The 20,166-nt window shown below is 35.7% G+C and overlaps 1 protein-coding gene across 1 annotated transcript in view; it reads left to right on the forward strand.

The window, feature by feature from the left end:
- Window positions 1-5,987: 5,987 nt before the first annotated feature.
- The window catches only part of ATP6V0E1 (ATPase H+ transporting V0 subunit e1), a 45,111-nt gene continuing 30,932 nt past the window's right edge, over window positions 5,988-20,166 (forward strand). The window contains exons 1-2 of the mRNA XM_003756830.4: window positions 5,988-6,192; window positions 13,715-13,762. Of these exons, the coding sequence (XP_003756878.1) occupies window positions 6,089-6,192; window positions 13,715-13,762 (152 nt within the window). The 5' untranslated portion in view covers window positions 5,988-6,088. The remainder of the gene's footprint in view (window positions 6,193-13,714; window positions 13,763-20,166) is intronic.

Here is a 20,166-nt window from a genome sequence, read left to right on the forward strand (position 1 = left end):
ATTTTATGTAGATCCTAGTTCTCCTTGCTCTCCAAGCCAAATCAAGTACAGGGATTATTCTCTTGTACTTGTGTTTTTTGTAGGACTCCCTAACAAATAGATTTCAGTTGTTGAATGTGAAATAAAATTTTATTGACTGACTGATAGAGGGAGCTATTGGCCAATCCAGGACAAGAAAATGTAAAACTAAGTGCCCATTAGAAGTGACAATACTTCTAAATCTTACTGATGACTTCTGCCTACCAAAAAATATTTTTAAATGTAGGTCTCAAGTTATTATTTCTGATACACTTTGCCGTAAATTTAATTCACAAATATATTCCAAGCACCTATCAACAAAAGCAAATTATAAGGAATAGATAAATATTTTCTGCAATTCACTCACTGACTTAAAACCGAATGAAAGAGGAAAAATCCAGATGTCTTCACTTTTAAAGTTCTACTTCTCAGAGTCAGTCTATGTCATTATTCTAGGATTTCTTAGATAAAACTAAGGTGCAATAAGGCCAGAGATAATTAAGAGCATAAATTAGAGACTTTTTTTTTTTTTAATAGCCTTTTATTTACAGGATATATACATGGGTAACTTTACAGCATTAACAATTAGAGACCTTAAAAGAAAGTGTCAGACTATGTTTAGGGGATTGTTTTTCCCAAATAGGAAATAAGGGGATAGACTCAGGACCTGAGTCTTAATGTTGACAATACCATTTAACAGTTGTGTGATCTTGATTGAATAATCTCTTAGGGCTTCAGTTTCCTCTCTTCAGAATAAGGAGGTTGGGTTAAATGTCTCTTTCAGCTTTATGTCTGTGGTCTTATGATCCTGAATATAGGAAGTGACAGTTCAGAAGAGAGAATAGCAAACTGGTTAAAGTTAACTGAGTTCAGCCTCTATTTAGCACTTGGCCAAATGATGTCTTATATCATTTAATGGCTCTTAACTTTCATGGTCTCCTAATCATCTTTATCTGCTAGCTGCCAGATTTCTCACACACATTTACTCAGAAACTTAGTAACTCCTTATTGTTGTTTACTATAGGAAATAAACGCTACACCCAGCCTGGCATTGATTCTAGCAATAAGCAAAGGAACTTCCTTGCATTTTTAAATTTATTTTTTAAGCTTGAACATGGGCTTTCATCAGTATAGAAAACACTCCTGATAAGGAAACTTCCTTTCCTCAACAAAGTTTGTAATCTTAGAAAGTTATTTAGGGCACATAGGTTAAATGAATTGTTCAGAATTGTAGTCTATAGGAGCATATTATGTGAATTTAACATGCTAGTTTAATATCCTTTCTTAAATTCTATATAAATTCAGGTAGTTCTGTGGATAGAGTCCTAGGCCTGGAATTAAGATTGATTCGAGTTGAACCGGTAGCTTCAGGTGCATGACCTCAGGCAAGTCACCATATCTTTGTCTTGGTTTTCTCATCTGTAAAATGGGGATAATAATAGCATCTACTTTTCAGGCTCATTATGAGGCTCAAATGAGATAGTATTTTGTAAAGCATTTAGTATAGTACCTGGCACGTAGTAATTGCTACGGAATTTCCTTCCTTCTTGTGACCAGATTTCATAATCTTAATGTGGGAGCTACCATTTAAAGCAAATAAATACTTTTGTTGTTAGAAAGGACCTTTTAGAGGTCATCTCCTTAGATATCACAATACCCCTCAGGCAATCAGTTTGTTCTGTACACTTTTCCTTCCATTTCTCTCAAAATCTTTACTTAATACTTAACTAGACCAACCTTACACTGCCCCCTGCCCTCTAATCCTTGACTCCCTTGTCCTATGGTTATATCTTCCTGTACTCTAACCTTGTGATGACTCACCAGCCATTTTCTCCGTTCCTACTCAATAGTGCTGCCGAACAATATGGGAGGATAACGCCAAACTGGCCTGATGGGGTTTATTACAGATTTATATTATATAATCTTAATGGGGTACTCATTGCTGCATGCCAATCCTCTTATTTTCTCTGATTAACTTTCTCTTGCATTCTCTAAAGTGCCTGCTCCTTTTCTCCTCAAATCACCTGATCCTTTTCTCCTCAAATCACCTATCTCACTACAACTCCCCTCCTTATTTAGGGAAAGCCTCAACTAATATATCATTGAAAAGATTGAGGCCATGTTTCAAGACCTTTCATCCCCACTTAATCATTTTAGATCACCTCAATTTCATCCTCTCTTTTGCTCCAACCTAAGAAGATGGGGTAGATTTCCTCCTTGCCATTGTTTTTGTTTTTGAGGCAATCAGGATTAAGAGACTTGCCTAGTCACACAGCTAGTAAGTATCTGAGATTGGATTTGAGGCTGCTGTTATCACCAATGTTAGCTACTGTAACACCTAGCTGTCCTTGTTCTTGGTGTTACCAATTTTTATTTTTTTCATTCACTCTACAATTCCCACAAAGTAAAAGCCTATATCTCTCTGCATGGTCACAAATGATCCCCCACTTTGCTAAATCCAAACTTTTTTTTTTTCTCTCAGTTCTCATCTTTCTTGACTTATTCTGTAGAATATTTGCCATTTCTTCTTTCTAAACATTTTCTCCCTGGGTTTCCATGACCCTGCTGTCTTTCTCTGATTTTCTTCCTGTCTGTCTGACAAATCTTTCTGGGTATCCTTTACAGATTCATCATTCTTTTCCCATCTCCAGATTCATGTGTGTATCCTAGAGCTCTGTTCTGGGCCCTCATTTCTCTCTACATTTTCTCTTGGGGAGCTCCTATGGAATCAACTATTGTCTCTGTACAGATGAATCCCAAATCTACATTTCCTGAGTCTGAATCACCCATTTGCAGGATGTCCCAATGGCATCTCAAATTTAAAATGTCAAAAAGGGGAATTGATTCCCCACCAACCTAGTTGCCCTAACATCCCTATTTCTATTACTATCCTTACTTAGTTTGATAATGTAGGAGTTATCTTCTCCTCTTTACTCTCATGTTACTTCCAAATCTAATCATTTGCCAAGTTTTATTGCTTCTGCCTTCCTTCCCAACATTCATTTCCTATCTTCTTATATTCATTTCCTATTTCAACAGATCTTCAAAGATTACTTCCCAACTCAATAAAACAATGGTGGCTACTTATTGCTGATAAGTTCTAGTGTTTAACTTTTATTAGTTTGAATGTTTTTTGTTTGTTTGTTTGTTTTTACTTTCAATCTTATTAATCTCTTCTTTGATTTTTTGAGATTTCCATTTTGTTTAATTGGGAATTTTTTTTTTTTTTTAGTTTTTAGTTTTTTCAGTCACACAACCAATTTGTTGATCTGCTCTTTCTCTGTTATTGACATATTTACTTAAAGATATAAAATTTTCTCTAAGTATTGTTTTGGCTGCATCTCTCGTCTGTTTTAACTTTTAAAGCCTTTTACAACATGTTCCCAAACCTGCCTTTTCAATCTTGTTATATATTACTCCACTACACCCCATACACTCCAGTATAGCCAGACTGGTCTATTTGGTGGTGCTCATACTTGATACATATCCTATCTTACTTTCTCCAAGCTAGATCCATTCAATGCTCAGCTCAAAAACTACCTTCTGATGTCCTTTACTGATTCCCTTCTCATTATTCCTCCTACCAAATAATTGTGTGTACTTCTTCCTCCATGCACATTTTGTATCTTCTTTCTTCCCCAAATGTAAAGTGCTTGAAGGTTTTTGTATTTGTATTCTTGGTGCTTAATATGAGGCCTGGCATATAGCAGGCATCTTAATAAATGCTTTTTGAATGAGCTGTTAAAGCAAGCTGCCCTTCTTCATGAGAATTTATTAAAGGAAAACACAAGAGCAGATGAGTGATTTCAAAGGAAAAATATGTAGGTAAGCATGGAAGTTATAAACACTGACTGGGTATCTAATTTTGTTAGTCAAATTTAATGGCATCTTTAAAAAAACTATAGAAATTTTTCTAATGTGCTTATCTTTTAAAAAATGTATTTTTATTCATTTCATTAATTATTTCCCAATTACATGTAAGAAAGTTTTAACATTCATTCTTTCCATCCTTCCTGTCCTTCCTCACCTTTTAAGAAGGCAAGCAATATTGATTATCCATATTAAGTCAAACAAAATATATTTCCATATTAGCTGTGTTGCAAAAGTACACAAGAAAGCAAAATAAAATTTTAAAAAATTATGCTTCTATCCTTTGATCCAGCAATGTCTCTACTAGGGTCTGTATTCCAAAGAGATCATAAAAGAGAGAAAAGGATCTACATGTGCAAAAATATTTGTGGCATCCTTTTTGAAGTGGCAAGGAACTGGAAATTTTGTAGATATCCATCAGTTGGGGAATTACGAATAAATTATGGAATATGAATATAATGAAATATTATTGTTTTATAGAAAATGATGAGCAGGTTGATTTCAGAAAAGCCTGGATAGACTTATATGAACTGATGCTAAGTTGAAGGGAGCAGAATCTAGAAAACATTCATCACAGAAACAGCAATATTATGTAATGATCAGTTGTAATGAACTTGACTCTTTTGTACAATGTAGTGATTCAAGACAGTTCCAATAGACTTATGATAGAAAGTGCCAGAGAACTTTGATATGATAGTTTCCAGAGAACTGTGGAGACAATGCAGATCAAAGCATAAACCTTTTGGTTGGTTGTTTGCTTGCTTTTTTCCCCCTCCCTTTTGATCTGATTTTTTTTTTTTTTTTTTTTTTTTGCACAGCATGACAAATTCAGAAATGTGTTTAGAAGAATTGTACATGTTTAACCTATATCAGATTGTTTGCTATCTTTGGGAAAAATTTTGGAATATGAGGTTTTACAAAAACAAATGTTGAAAACTGCATGTATTTGGAGAAATGAAATAGTATTAAAATAAAAATTCCCTCCAAATTATACTTCAATCTGTCTTCAGAGTTCATCACTTGTCTCTGGAGGTAAACAAATTCATCATGGGTTTTTTATAATTACCTTGGATCACTGTCTTGGTCAGAGTAGTTCATCACAGTTGATCATCATTACAGTATTGCTATTACTATGTACAATGAATTCCTGGTTCTGCTTATTTAACTTTGCATCACTTCATATAAATCTTTCCAGATTTTTCTGAAACAATCTTTTTTTTTTTTTAAATAGCACAAAAGTATTCCATCACAGTCATAATACCACAATTTCTTCAGTTTTTTCCCCAATTGTGAGCATCTCCTCAATTTCCAACTCTTTGCTACCACAAAAACAGCTATTAGAAACATATTTGTACATATGGATGTAGGAGGTTCAATAGCAGCAGATAGTGGTCCTTAAATGAATATGCAATTGGGAGAAAATACAATTTTCTTTGTCGTGTAGGCTGACTCTGGCTTGCTGAATACACAGGAGATTATTACATCAACTCTAGCATGTTTAAAACACTAATAACCACCTGAAGATGACAACATGGATCCTTTTCATTTTTCCTTGATTTCTTTGGAATACAGACCTAGTAGCGGTATTACTAGGTCAAAATGCAGTTTTATAGTCTTTAGGACATAGTTCCAAATTGTTCTCTAGAATAATAGTTGTATCAGTTCCCAACTCCATCGACAATGCCTTAATATTTCAGTGTTTTCTACATCCCCTCCCCATTTGTCATTTTACTTTTCTGTCATATTAGTCAATCTGATAGGTTTGGGGTGGTACTTCTGAGTTGTTTTAATTTGCATTTCACTAATCACTAGTGATTTATATCATTGACAACTTTGATTTCTTCTGAGAACTGCCTATTCATATAATATTATTCGTAAAAGAAAATGCATAACACACATACACAGATATAAATATAAATTTACACATACATTCGTGCCCTTCATAATTAATACGGGCGCAAGGTTGCAGTTTCCGAGGCTCACCACCTGGGGGCAAAACTCAGACTCTATGATTCTACGAAGCCGACGCCGAGCCCCGCCCGCGTCGTGTGAAAGGGGTGGGAATTGGCCGGCGTGTGCGTGCGCATCGAGGGGCGGGGCGGGGCCTCCTCCCAGTCACGGGGTGGTTTGTTGACACTTCCTGGTTGGGCCCTGAGCGATTCTGCTGAGGGGAACCGGGCGAGGAAGGACCGTCACAGCCATGGCGTACCCGGGTCTTATGGTGCCCATTATTGTGATGAGTGTGTTCTGGGGGGTCGTCGGTTTTTTCGTACCCTGCTTTATCCCCAAAGGTCCCAATCGAGGGTAAGTGTTCGGGGGGTGGGGGAGGGGGAGGGGGAGGGGTGCCGGCTTAGGCCCTGGCCTTTTGCTTGGGGCCTATGTCAGTCAAACCTTACTTAAGTGGATACATAGACGTCAAGTAGCCACTGTGTGCCGGGCACTTACTCCGGGGCTGGGAAGCTCCGGAGCGCCTCGCATATCCTAGGCCGGGCCTGGGGACTGCAGGTGTGCGGGAGCCGGCGGTGGTCGCTAAGTGTAGCGGAGATGAAGTAGAAGGGCTGGGGGCGCGGTAGTCTCGGGAGCCTTCCCGGATTCACCTTCTCCCCCGCCTGCCAGTGCTACCAGGCCGCGGGGTCGGGCTCGCGCTCTTCTTCCTCTGGGTGTGCTGGGGAGACTGCCCGAAATGGGAAAAAAGGAGAAGTTAGACCCTACGCCACCCAAACACGGCCTGTTAGGCGTGAACCCGGGAGTGGGGCTTTTAAAAAATCGCAAGAAATCCATAACGCAGTCTGGTTTCTACCCCTGCGGATGCCTTAATGTGTGACTTGTCTAGTGTCAGGTTACTGGAAGGAACTCTTGGCTGATCGCCTAGCTGGTCTTCCCAGGATATCAGAGGTCCTTCCCTGTGCTGAGTGGTCATAATTTGTTCGCGGGATTTAGAGTGGAGTCCTACTTCTTTGCTTTGCAAACGAGGAAACCCAAGCTCAAAAGAGGTTAAGTCGTTTGCCAATAAGTGTCCACGTTTGGAATTTGGGTTTAGGGAATCTAAGGCCAGTCTTGTATTCACTGCCTCATGATGCCTTTCAGGCTGCATGATATTGAGGGTAAATAGAGGTTTTAGACATTCTTTTGAAGTCCTTTAGCTATTGAAGGGTGATACTTCCTTTTTCGTTACATGGCCCTTTATAGTTTTAGAGCTAGAAGAAGCTTTCTATTCTGTCTCAATTGATTGACCCATCTACTTCTGCCCTTCCTCCCAAATCTCCCTGTGTATATATTTTGAATAATTATCATCTTCATAACTAATATTTATCTAGTACCTACCATGTTCCAGGTGCTGTATTGAGCACTTTTCTGTTATCTTATTTGATACTTACAACAACCTTGGGGTAGATATTTTATTATTGCCTTCATCTTACATAAAAGGGAACTCGGGCAAACAGACTTTTCCAGGGTATGTAGCTAGTAAATGTCAGAGGCTGAATTGGAACTCAGGTTTTCCTTATTCTAAACTCATTCCCTATCCATTCTGCCATGATTGAAACTTTTATCATGTGTATGTAAGTGACTTTGTATTCCTGGAACTTAGCTCTGTCCCTGACATTAGTAGGCACTTAATAGATGCTTGCTGATTGATAGACCTAGGTCCCACTTTTCCTTTTCATAGATAAGTAAACTGAAACCTAGACAAAAAAAAAACCTTATCACTGAAGAATTGCACATTTTAGGAAATTGATTGCATCCCTAGGTTGATTCCCAGTGCCTTCACACTCTCGGTGCATATTTCTTTCTGTTATACACACTAATATGCTCATTGCTTTTGCTACTTCTGGTAAGCTCAGATTCATGTGATTTGTAACTTAAGACTATAAGTCATCATTTGTTTGAAGTGTCTCTTAGTATTTGATTACTTGAAAATATTCATTTGTTCCAAGGTTATTGTGAAAGTTATTAGGTACTAAATAAACATTTGTTAAATGAATTATTCTATTACATTCTTCTCCCCTCCTCCCCCTGTCCCAGTTCTTGAGCATAGGAAATGTTCATTTTGTCTTTTTGCCTGTGTTTTGCACATTAATTAATTATATATTAATAAGCTGATGCTTATTAAATGTTCATTGGATTGTATTAAGTTTACTATGAATTAAAATTCTGAAATATTTACCTTGTCAAAAGCTTCTCTTTCAACAGCTCTTACTACTTGGGATAAAGATTTATGAATTTTTAAAATACATATACTAAATTTTTCAAAGTAAATGATTGGATCATATTTTAAAATATGAAATTTCTTTTGTGATTACATAGATATATTTGGAGTTTGTAATATTAGGGTTGGGTGAGGATACAAGAATTCTAGTGTTTTTTCCTACAACATTTTCTAAAATTTAGATTCATCTTTCTTAATTTCTACATTTTTGATGATTGATGAATTGCTATCTCCGTATTTCCCTAAGTCAGAAAACATACACACCAAATGAGGACAACAGCATTATGGAGTTCAGCCAGAACTAAATTAAAGTGTAATTGGAAGGGGCAGCTGGATAGGTAAGTGGATAGAACACCAGCCCTGAAGTCAGGAGGACCTGAGTTCAAATGTGGTCTCAGACTCTTAACACTTCCTAGTTGTGTGACCCTGGGCAAGCCACTTATCTCGAGTTGCCTTAGCAAAAAAAAAAAAAAAAAAGTAATTGGAAAACATTTTAAAAAATAAATAAAAATACAATAAAATGAATCATTCTTCACTCTCCCAACCCCTAAGTGCAAGAACTGTTTTTATTTTGTATATTTACACATATTATTATGTTAATATTAGGTAATAGTAATATGTAGTTTTCTGAATCAATATGTGTTCTTTAGAGATCTTTATGTATGATTTTGTGACCTCTGTTTTTCTTTGAGTTTGACACCATTGCCCACATTTTCCATTTTGTACAGCTGTTCTTCTTCCAATAGCCCACCCTTATGATCTTGATGAAACCAGCAATGGTTATTTGTCTTCTTAGTCCTTATGTACTGTGTCTTGCACATCGTTGGTGCTTAGTACATGTTTGATTAAGCAAGCTCCCAATATTTTGAGTCTTATAACCTGAAGCTACTGACTACGTAATAGATTACCAAGAACCAAAAAAATTGGCCTCCTAGTTTTCCAGCTATAACGGCATGAAGTTATTTGACCAGTTGTTTAGTGGTATATTCTCCAGATTCAAGTTTAATCCTTTATGTTTATCTTTATACTCTTTATATAATAGTTGAGGCAAAAGAATATACTTTAAGGAATAGGCTAATTTTTAAGTTTAAGTTTCCCCAGCTATAATGAGACTATTAATGTAAGAATGCTTTGTTTTATCTATATGTCCCTTAAAAATTTGTGCAAACCAAATTTATTAATCGACTTAATGAAAGACTAAGGAACTCACCAGTTTAAAGGAACCCTATGAATAAACTAGGCAATCCTTTTGTAGCATAAACTGCCTTTTTTTTAAAAACTAAATTTGAATTTATATCTCAACCTCAGAAAAGTGTTGTATTGGGGGGAAAAAATGAAAAAATTCATGGAAAAGTCTTTTGTTTAAAACTTTAATTTTTATTGAAATAATGTTATAAATGTAAGTTGTTAAGGTCTCATTCTAACCAACAAAAGCTTGTTTAAATCAGGTTGTAGCTGAACTATATTACTCATCTGGATTCTGGGAGCAGGAACTCATGCCATGTGTGAAAAGGGAGAAAGAAAATGCTTTTTCAGAAGTCAGGGATTCTTTGCTTTATACCATTCTACCACTGCATGAAGGGAGGAGATAGAAAAATGAATATAGCATAGCACCAGCCTTTAAGGATGTAATTGAGAAGACTAGAGGTGGAACTTACCTCTCCCTCCAAAGTTTTATAAATTGTCTATTCATTCTCTGTCTAATCATTGTGAAAAATCTCAGAGTCTTTAGATAGTATGTACTTCTCACACTTAACTTATTTTCATTCATTCAACAAATACTTGCACTATTAGTTAAAGAAGAGGTTGCAAAAGATAAAAATTTGGGATGCTTGCCCTCCAAGAATAAGGGGGTCAACATATATATATATAGCCAGGAGATTAGATTCCAATCTTGTAATTCCACATCTAACACCTGTCCATTTTGGGGTCTATCATTTCTCTAAATTTCACTTTCTTCACATCTATTAATCAGGAATTGTTAATGCTTATATCTCATAGAATAGTGGGGAGGTACTTTGTAAGCCTTATTAAGAGACTATTTATGTAAATGAGGTTAGTTGGGGAGATGACAGAAGCCTACAAACACATAAACGCATACAAAAAACAGTGAAGTAACAGATGGAGAAAGAGGATGAAGTATCAAAGTGAGTTCATGCTGAGAATTTTTATTGGAATTGTATAACAGAACAGTCTGAAATGATATTTTGGAAAAGATGGGATTTGAACTACACTCTGAAAGATGGTGAGATTTAAATAGATGGAGGATTGATGAAAGGGCATAATGTGGGGTGAAAGCATGAAGAAAGATTTGTAGTTAAGAATGAATGGGAATATGTGGGATAATGAGGCTGGGGAAAGTTGTTTTGGAAGAATAGTGAGAGATTAAGTAGACTAGGACCAGACGATAGATGTATATCCTAGGCTAAGGGATTTATATTTTATATTATGGCCAGTGAAAAGGCACCTAAAGATTTCCAGGCAGAAAATTTACAAAATGAAAGAAGTTTTAGAAAGATTAATCTTCCCAGTAGAGAAGTGATCAAAGGAAATGAATAAATAGTTTTCAGTAGACATTATCAACTGAGGCAAGTTAACAAGCATTTATTAAGTGCTTGCTATGTATTAGGCATTATGCTAAGCACTGGGGTACAAAGAAGAGAAATACAGTTGAAAACAACTCTGAGATTTCACTACATACCTCCAAATTGGAAAAGATGATTTTCTTTAAAAATAGAAATAGTGCTGAAGATTAATGTATCATTTGTTGATGTTGTCATAAATGCATTTATTCTAAGGTTGTGTAATTTGGAATTATGTGACAAAAGTTACTGAATTGTTCATCCATACCCTTTAATTCATTGATCATATGATTAGGCTTTATATACCCCCAAAAAGTCCAAAATAGAAAGGTCTCATATATATGAAAATATTGGAGGGTAGCACTTTTTAAGGATAGCAAAAAACAAGGAAAAAGTAGCTGCTCCTTAAGTGAGGAATGACTGGAAAATTTATGGCATCTAAAATTAGTCATAGATCTTGAATGGGAAAAGGACTTTAGAAGCTCTTCTAACCTTCTCAATTTACAGTGAGCCAACTGAAGCTCCAGAGTGATTAAATGACTTATCCAAGGTCAACGCATAGTAAGCATTATAGGTAGGATTTGATTCCAGGTTTTATAATTCCTTGAACTATAAGAAAAAAAAAAATTAAAAATTCACAGAAATATGGAGACTTTTATTGATTCAAAGTAATATGAGTTAGAACCAAGAGAATAATAAACACATTACAGTACATTAAAAATATAAATGAAAATAATAACAAAAGGTAGCTATCTTATTTTTTAAACAGTTTTTAATTTTAATTTTCCAAATATGTGGGAAAATAGTTTTCAGAATTCACCTTTGTAAAACCTTATGTTCCAAATTTTTCTCCCTTTCTCCTTCCCCTCCCAAAGACAGCAAGCAATCTGATATAGGTTAGACAAAAGCAGTTCTTTTGAACATATTTTCATATTCATCATGCTGCACAAGAAAAATCAGACCAAAAGGGGGAAAAAACTCAAAAAAAAAAAAAAAAAAGAAAACAATAACAAAGGTGTAAATACTATATTGTGATCCACATTCAGTTCCCACAGTCCTCTTTCTGGATATAGATGGCTCTCTCCTTCTCTTTTGAAATTTCCCTGAATCACATCATTGTTGAGAAGTTCATCACAGTTGATCTTCATATAATCTTGTTTTTGCTGTGTACAATGTTCTTTTCGTTCTACTCACTTCACTCAGCATCAGTTCGGGTAAGTCTTACCAGGCCTCTCGGAAATCATCCTGCAGCTATCTTCTGGCGAAAAAATGAGAGTGATAAAACAAATCTCTTAATAGAGAACTGGGAAGTGAGGGGGTATAGGTGTGAAATGTGATTTATGCTTTCTGCCATGCCTGAGGTGGTGTCTCTGCCTTTATCTCTCTCTCTCTTCCCCCCACCTTTTCCTTCCTTCCTTCCTTCCTTCCTTCCTTCCTTCCTTCCTCCCTCCCTCCCTTCCTTCCTCCCTCCCTTCCTTCCTCCCTCCTTTCCTTCCTCCCTCCCTGTCACATAGCTAGTAAGTGACAGATTGAACTCGGTCCTCCTGATTCTAGGGCCAGTGTTCTATTCACCTTGCCACCTATCTGCCCCAGTTTCTCTTTACGGTTTTTCTGTGTTTCAAGGAAAAGAGTTGTATTGGGAAATGACCAGTATGTGAACTCAGTAAAAGTTATTGGTTAAAGAATTGTTAAAAGAAATGGTTATTAGTGGCAGTATATGAGACCTTGAAGGAATTGAAAGTTTACTAGTTAGGGAGGCTTAAGGTAGTAATAATAATAATCTTAATAACTAAGACCTTATTATCTCATCTGATCTATCACAATCCTGGGAGATAGGTACTATTATTATCCTTCTGCAGATAAGGAGGCTACTGAACTATAGTATCTTGCCCAGGGTCACACAGCTAATGAGTGTCTAGCAAGATTTTAACTTGGGTTCTCCTAACTCCAGCTCCAGCACTCTCTCCACTCCTTACTGCCCACTAGGTTTATGTCTGAGGTCATAGGGCATGACTGAATTGTAGTGTGGTAGCACTGGGACAGAAAGGCCTTTTATGGGAACAAGCAACAGAATTTGGTTCCTAAATTTCAGAAACAAAGAAAAAAGACAATCAAAAATGATTGAAAATACTAGTGACATATAACAATGGAAGAGTCATTGGCTCTGGGGTCAGAGGACATGTATACAAATCCTGGCTTTCCTGATTACTGTTTGTGTGATTGTGGACAAGTCACTTCTGTGGTTCTTACTTTCATTGTCTATAAAAATGAAGGGATGGGGGTGGACTAAATTTTTTTTTTTTTTTAAGGTTTCTTCTAATCCTAAATCTGTGATTCTGTAGTACTTTGAAATGGAAAGGGGGATATAGCAAAAGAATGATACAGAAAATTAATTTAGTTTTAGATAGTATATTTGATGATATAAGTGTAACTAAATAAAGGAGGATGAAACATAGGCAAGAAGTTATGACTCTGAGTACAGGTTATTTATTTTTTTTTTATTTTTAGCTTTTTACATTTCTACATTTCTACCCTTAACTGGTAACAATCCTTTTTTTTTTTTTTTTTTTTTTAAATTCAAATGGAAATATTTTGATTTTTCAGTTAGTTTATCTCACTTTAGGGATTTAATTTGACTTCATTTTTTGTTTGATTTTTACCTAATTTGACGTAATCTTTTTAAATTCACCGATCAGTAAAGGATCAGAAATGAACACTGGTTACTACAGTGCACCAAAAGTTTTAGTGCTATTTTAAGTTTTAGTAACTTAAAACTTGAATAGGTTAAAACTATACTATGATTTTGAGGACATCTTATATATTTTTCTACTAATATTTAAATATTTAAGTATCTCCTGTTTTGATCATCCATGTAGCATACTGCATTGTATTAAAGCATTTATACAAACTCTGACTTATAGACCTGCCACTTAGTTCCTGATAGTTTAAATAGCCAAAACCAACGCAATAGAAGTGTCACACTTCAGTTTAGCTGCTGTCTATCATGTGACTGACTTAATCTTTTTTTCTCTTTTAGTGTTATCATCACCATGCTGATAACCTGTGCTGTTTGCTGCTATCTCTTGTAAGTATGCACAAGTATTGCTTTTGGGTATCTGTAATGTGTATAATTCAGAAGCAAACCTATAGCCATTAAAACTAAGTTGAGAATATTTTATGCTTTTTTCTTGTAGATTTTTTCCCACATCTAACATTTAGAATCACATACTAGAAAATGCCAGGATATCATGTTTTTACCTTAAGATGTAGGCAAAATGTATAGGTAATATATCCTTGAGGAAATGCTAATGCAGTTTGAGATTTATTGAGACCTAAAAATGATCTTGCTTTGTTTTAAGATACATTTCATATTCTTTCTACTTGAAAATATGTATTCTTATCTCCCTCATCTAATTATCCCATTCAGAAGCAGTTCTTGCTTGTTTTTGATAAATAAAATTTTGAGCTAAAATCATCTTGAGGTCTAGTAAGGCTCTGTTTTTAAAACCTTTCAATGCAAAAGGTTTTATGCCTAATATGCTAGTAACTTCCATTTGAAATGCTAGCTATTATTATTAACTTAAATGAATTATTGAATGAAATCTATTTTAGTATTTTGAAAGTGATACTTTCTTTGATATGTATTTTTGGAATTCTATTCCTTAAACATCTTTATCAGAAACTACAGTCAAATTATTTTAATGGTTGGTGACTTGGAATTATAAGAAATAAGTTTTTTCTCTAATATTCCTAGTGACATTGTCTCCATGTCCCTAATACCAAAGAAAATATCTATGTGTCAGGAATTAGGTTAGGTGATGAAACAGTATTTTTTCACCTAGACAGACAGCATGTATATACAAAGTGAATATAAGTTATAGAATTCAAAGATAATACATTAGCAGTTGGGTGAATCAGGAAAGGGTTCATGTAAAAAGTACTATTAGAGCAGAATTATAAAGAAAAATAAGGGATTCCAAGAGGTAGAGGTGAAATGAAAATGTTTTAGGTAAGGGGACAGTTGGTACAAGGTATCTAGCAAGGAAATGAAGTGTCCTGCGTGAGGAATAGCAAGAATGCTATTTTGATCGAATTAACAAGTGTGGGGGAAAGAGATTAATAGATAAGTTTGGCAAGCAGGTTAGGGCCACATTGTTAAGGACTTTAAAATCTAAACACATGAACTTATATTTAATCCTAAAGACAATGGGGATCCATTGAAGTTTATTAAGTAGGAGAGTAATATGGACCTGCATTTTAGGACAATTGATTTGAAAACAATGTGGAAGATGTATTAGAGAAGGGAGAGATATGAGGCAGAGAGAACAATTAGACCCTATGAGACAGGGTCTAAACTAAGTTGGTTATGTTGTAACAAAGAAAAAGGTACTGATATTGGTAGAAGTAAGGGGAAAAAAAGACTTGATACTGATTGGATATGTGAGGTGAGCTAAGAGTGACGAATCAGGAACAGTTAAAATTGAAAAACTTGAGTGATTAGAAAGGTAATAGTACATCAGCTGTTTTCATTGAGGAAAACTTGAGAGGACGGGGTGAGCAAGTTTTGGAAGAAAAATAATTTAAAAGTTCAATTATAAATATGCTGAGTTTGAGTGCCCTGATACATCTAGTCTGAATTGCCCATTACAGATTTGGACATGTGCTCAGAACTCAGTAGAGACTGCGATTGAACATATGGATTTGAGTCATCTGTGTATGGATAATAAATCTATGGGAGCTGGTTGGAATCATCAAATTAAAAGAGATTAGAAGAAGGCCTAACACAAAGCTTTGCAGGAAGATAAACTAGCAAAGGATGCTAAGAAAGATTGATCAGACAGGTAATAGGAGAACCAATGCAGAGAGGAGGAGAATATCCAAGAGGATAGTCTGGTCAGCAGTGTCATATGCTGCTGAGAGGTTTAAAAGCATGAAGATTGAGAAAAAGCTTTCATATGTGATACTTTAAAAATCATAACTTTACAGGTGATTAGTTGAATGATTAGGTTAGAAGCCAAATTGCAAAGAGTTGAGATCCTGAGTGTCAGCAAACATTGATTATCCATTGCCTATTGTGGATCCTGTGCTAAATTCTAGGGAATATAAAGAAAGGTAAAAAACGATCCCTAGTCTCAAGTTGCTCACAGTCTGAGGAAAACAACTATATAAAACCAAATATTAACAGGATAGGATAGACTGAAGATAATCACAGAGGAAAAACACTCACATAAAAATGGCTGTGAGTAGAGGAAAGGCTACTTGCAGAAGGAAGGAGCTTAGCTGAGATTTAAAGTCAGGAGTTAGAAATAAGGAGCAAAATTATTCTAGACATTGGAGACAGTCTGTGAATATACATGGAATTGGAAAAAGGGTTGTCTTGTGTAAGGAACAGGAAGGAGGCCAATGTCATTGGATTTTGAGGGTGGGAAGGAAAAGTGAAAGAAGGGTAAGAAGATTGGAAAAGGAGAAGGAGCTAGATTATGAAGAGCTTTTAATGGCAAATAGGATTTTATATTTAATCTTGGAGGTGAGAGGGAGTCACTAGAATTTATTGAATAGAAGAATAACATGGTCTGACCTTCTCTTTAGGATGATCAATTTGACAGTTTAGTGATTGATAGACCAGAGTGTAGAGAATCTTTAAGCAAGTCAGAAGCTATTGCAATATTCCAAGTATGAGATGATGTGCACCTGCACTATGGTGGTGGCAGTGTCAGAGGAGAGAAGAGAGACAAATATGAGAGATGTTGGCAAAGGTAGAATCAACAAGACTTGGCCCCAGATTGGTTATAGGGAAATGAATGAGAGTGATGGAATCTAAGGTGGCATCTAAGTTTCAAGCCCAGGTGACTGGGAGAGTAGTAGTAGTGCTTTGCACAGTAATAGAAAGTTAAGAGAAAAGAGTTTGGGAGAAAGATAATGAGTTGTTTGGAACATTTTGGGTTTAAGCTGCCAGCTATGAGATGATTAGATTGAAATGTCCAATAGAACATTGAAGATGTGAGATCGAAGGTCAGAAGAGAGGTTAAAGTTGGATAAGCCTATCTGAAAAGAAAGGAAGATTAAGTGGAACAATGAGTACAAGCAACTTTTTTTTCTACGTGTTTTAATGAGAGACATATGGACCAATCATAGAGATATATGAACAGATTATAGTGTCTTTTGAGGATTTTTTTTGGCGGGGGGGAAGAGAAGACTTGGGTGTATCTGTAGCTAACAGAGAAGGAACATGTAGATCAAGAGCGATTGAAAATTATTAGCAAGAGAGGATGGGAATGATGAGAGGCAGTCAACTGGATAAGGGAGGAATGGGATCTTTATTAGAGACTGGCATAAAGGAGGATGGAAAGAAGGGATGATAGTTATTTAGAGGTTTTGAGATATAGACAAAGGGAGAAACAAAACCTCAGAAAGGTCTCTATTTCTTGGAAAAGTATGAGTCTGAGTCCTCATCTGAGAAGGAGAGGGTGATGTGGGAGATTTTAGGAGAGATTTATAGGTTTGAATGACTTCAATGCATAGTGGCGGAGAGAATTGTTTAAGAAAGAATAAGAGTTATTCTTGTTAGGGTCAGGGTCCATTTAAAATTAGATAAACATAAATGTGTAGAAGAACCATTTGACTCAGTTGTATGATTTCCTTAAGCTCTGTTGTATCTCAAGTAAATAGGAGCTGAAGAGATAAATACTTATATGCTGGGATTGGAAATAGGACAGGGTTCAAGGGATTCAAAATTAGAGTGCAGTGTAAAATTAGAAAGGTAAAAAATGAGCTCAGAGAAAGGTTGATAAGCTTGAGAAAATAAGAATGGAGGAATGGTAAGTTCCATTGAGGATAAAGAATAGGTTCAGGAGGGCACAGAAAGATGGGAAGAGAGGAAGTTACGAAATGAAAAAGAAATTTCAAATTTTTTGATTAAGTGGAATACTTGTGAGTAATGGGGAATTCAGATGAATGTCCTTTCACATGTGCAGCCTAGGTGAAATAAAGAAGTGATCATGAGAGTTGAAAAGATTCTGGAATTGGAAAGTTAAATAGAAGGAGGCATCAATTTGACATCAGCAGAGTTGAGGTGAAGAGGAAAACTGAAGCAAACATTGAAATCCCTTGAGGAGAAGGAGATTTTAATGTTTTTTACTACTAACATCTTGACTGGGTAATAAACTTGAATGGCAAACCTCGAAGGAGAGATTCCTTAGTGATGTTGCTAGAGGTAGAAGAGATGTGGCTTTGGGGAGCAAGGAATATTCCAGTTCTCTTGTTGGATCAATTTGTCCAGTTGCATGGGAGAAAGTATATCCAATTCTGAAGAGTGCAAGTAGTGATGAACTATCATCAACATGCCAAGTTCTTGGAAGTAGATGAGCAAAAGGTCTAAACTAAAGGAAAGTTTAATATGAAAAAGGATTTTCAGAAGGCACAGTAAAAGACACTAGAGTGAGACATGTAAAGAGTCAAGTTGAGACTGATATCAATAAAGAGGAACTTGGGGTTGGAGTGAGTTATACTTCAGTTGTCTAGATTTATCATTATAGGAATTGGGAAAGGAAGAAATGGGGTAAGTTTATGAATCATAGGGTCAAATTCTGGCAGTGCTCTTTGCACTCAGTGAACTTTGAAAGGAATGGAATGCTTTTTCTAAGAATGGTCTCAGCTCAGCATCCCCTTGGTAGGGGTTGAAGAACATGTTTGCCAAACCTATGATCAGAGAAGTGTGTTGCTGTGGAACAGGGCTGAAAAATTAAGGAAAAAAAATCTGGAACAGTACTGTTTCTTAGTCTTTCTGTAGCATTCTTTTTCATTTTTTCTTTTAAAATTTCCCCCAATTACAACATGTAAAAACTTTTTTAAACATATTTCCTGATGAATAATGTTAGGAGAGAAAAATCAGAACAAAAGAAAAAAACACATGAGGAAAAAAAAGCAGAAAAAAGAAAAAAGTTAACAGAATGTATTGATTTACATGGACTACTTTCTCTGGATTCGGATGGTGTTTTCCATCCAAAGTTTATTGAGATTGCTTTTGATCATTAAAACTCTGAGAAGAACGAAGTCTGTCATAGTTGATCAACTCCTAATCTTGCTGCTATACTGTATACAGTATATTTTTGGTTCTGCTTGTTTTGCTCAGTATCAGTTCATGTAAATCTTTCCAGGTCTTTCTAAAATCAGCTTGTTGATCATTCTTTTTAAAACAATAATATTCCATTACTTTCATATACCATAACTTGGCCATTTCCCAATTGACAGGCATCTAGTCATTTTTCTCTTGTGACCAATACAACACAAATGGGCTGGTGGTGGTTGAAAATAAGGAGATGGGTATGCTAATAATTCAGCAGAGCTTTTTGTTATGTTGCTTATATATCTTAAAACCATATGTTATTATGAAAAGCATTGTTCTGTAACCAGCCCTGGTTTCTGTTTTCTATGATCTAACTCTCTGAAACATGTTATTAGTTTCTAAAACTCAAACTTGTGTAAAGTTCACAATGCCCCAGTAATTGTGCCAGGACCTTTTGTTTTCTCATGATTTCAAGCTTAAATGCATCTTGATTAATCTTAGGAGGAGGGGAACATGCTAGTTACCAAAGTTTTTAGCTTCCTGGGAATTCTCGATAATTTTCCAATTTTTTGCCACTACAAAAAGAGCTGCTACAGACATTTTTGTACATGAGATTACTTTTCCCACCTTTATGATTTCTTTGCTATACGGACCCAGTATTGGCACTGCTGGATCAAAGGGTATGCATAGTTTTATAGTCTTGGGCATAGTTCCAAATTGCTCTCCAGAGTAGTTGGATCATTTCGCAAATCCACCACATGTATTGGTGTCCCAGTTTTCCCATATCCCTTCCAACATTTGTCATGATCTTTTCCTGTCATTTTAGCCAATCTAAGAGTTGTGAGATGATACCTCAGAGTTGTTTTAATTTGCATTTAATCTAAATAATCTAAATGTCTAGTGATTTAGAGCATTTTTTTCATATGACTATAGATGGCTTTAATTTCTTCATCTGAAAATTGTTCATATCCTTTGATGTAGCATTTTTTTTCATAGACTGAAATGCTTCTACAGATAGCCATTCACAGATCCTGTGAAGCAGATCCTGGGTCTTTAGTTATCCTGTTGGAACTGGGATTTAATTATTTAGATTATTATTTATTATTTAGGTTATTATTATTTAGTTGTTTAGATTATTGCTTATGCTCTATCTGGTCAGTCATTCGCTCACTTGTTTTGGTGCTCTTTTAAGTTTTTGCATATTATGCTGTTAATCTGTTTCAATTCTATATGTCTTGTCTAAAATGGGAACCATAGAATTTATTTTCCTTTGGAACTTTAAGATAAGATCTAACAGAATATCCTTCACTATGCTTTCCAAACAACTTAAGTTCACCCCAAACGGTTTGTGTTATATTTGGAGATGTGGGAGCCTTTTTAGGGGTAGTTTAGGGAAGCTTGAGGAATGACATGGATCATCTTGT

Source organism: Sarcophilus harrisii, chromosome 2 (genome assembly GCF_902635505.1).
Source record: "Sarcophilus harrisii chromosome 2, mSarHar1.11, whole genome shotgun sequence".
Taxonomy (NCBI): Eukaryota; Metazoa; Chordata; class Mammalia; order Dasyuromorphia; family Dasyuridae; genus Sarcophilus; species Sarcophilus harrisii.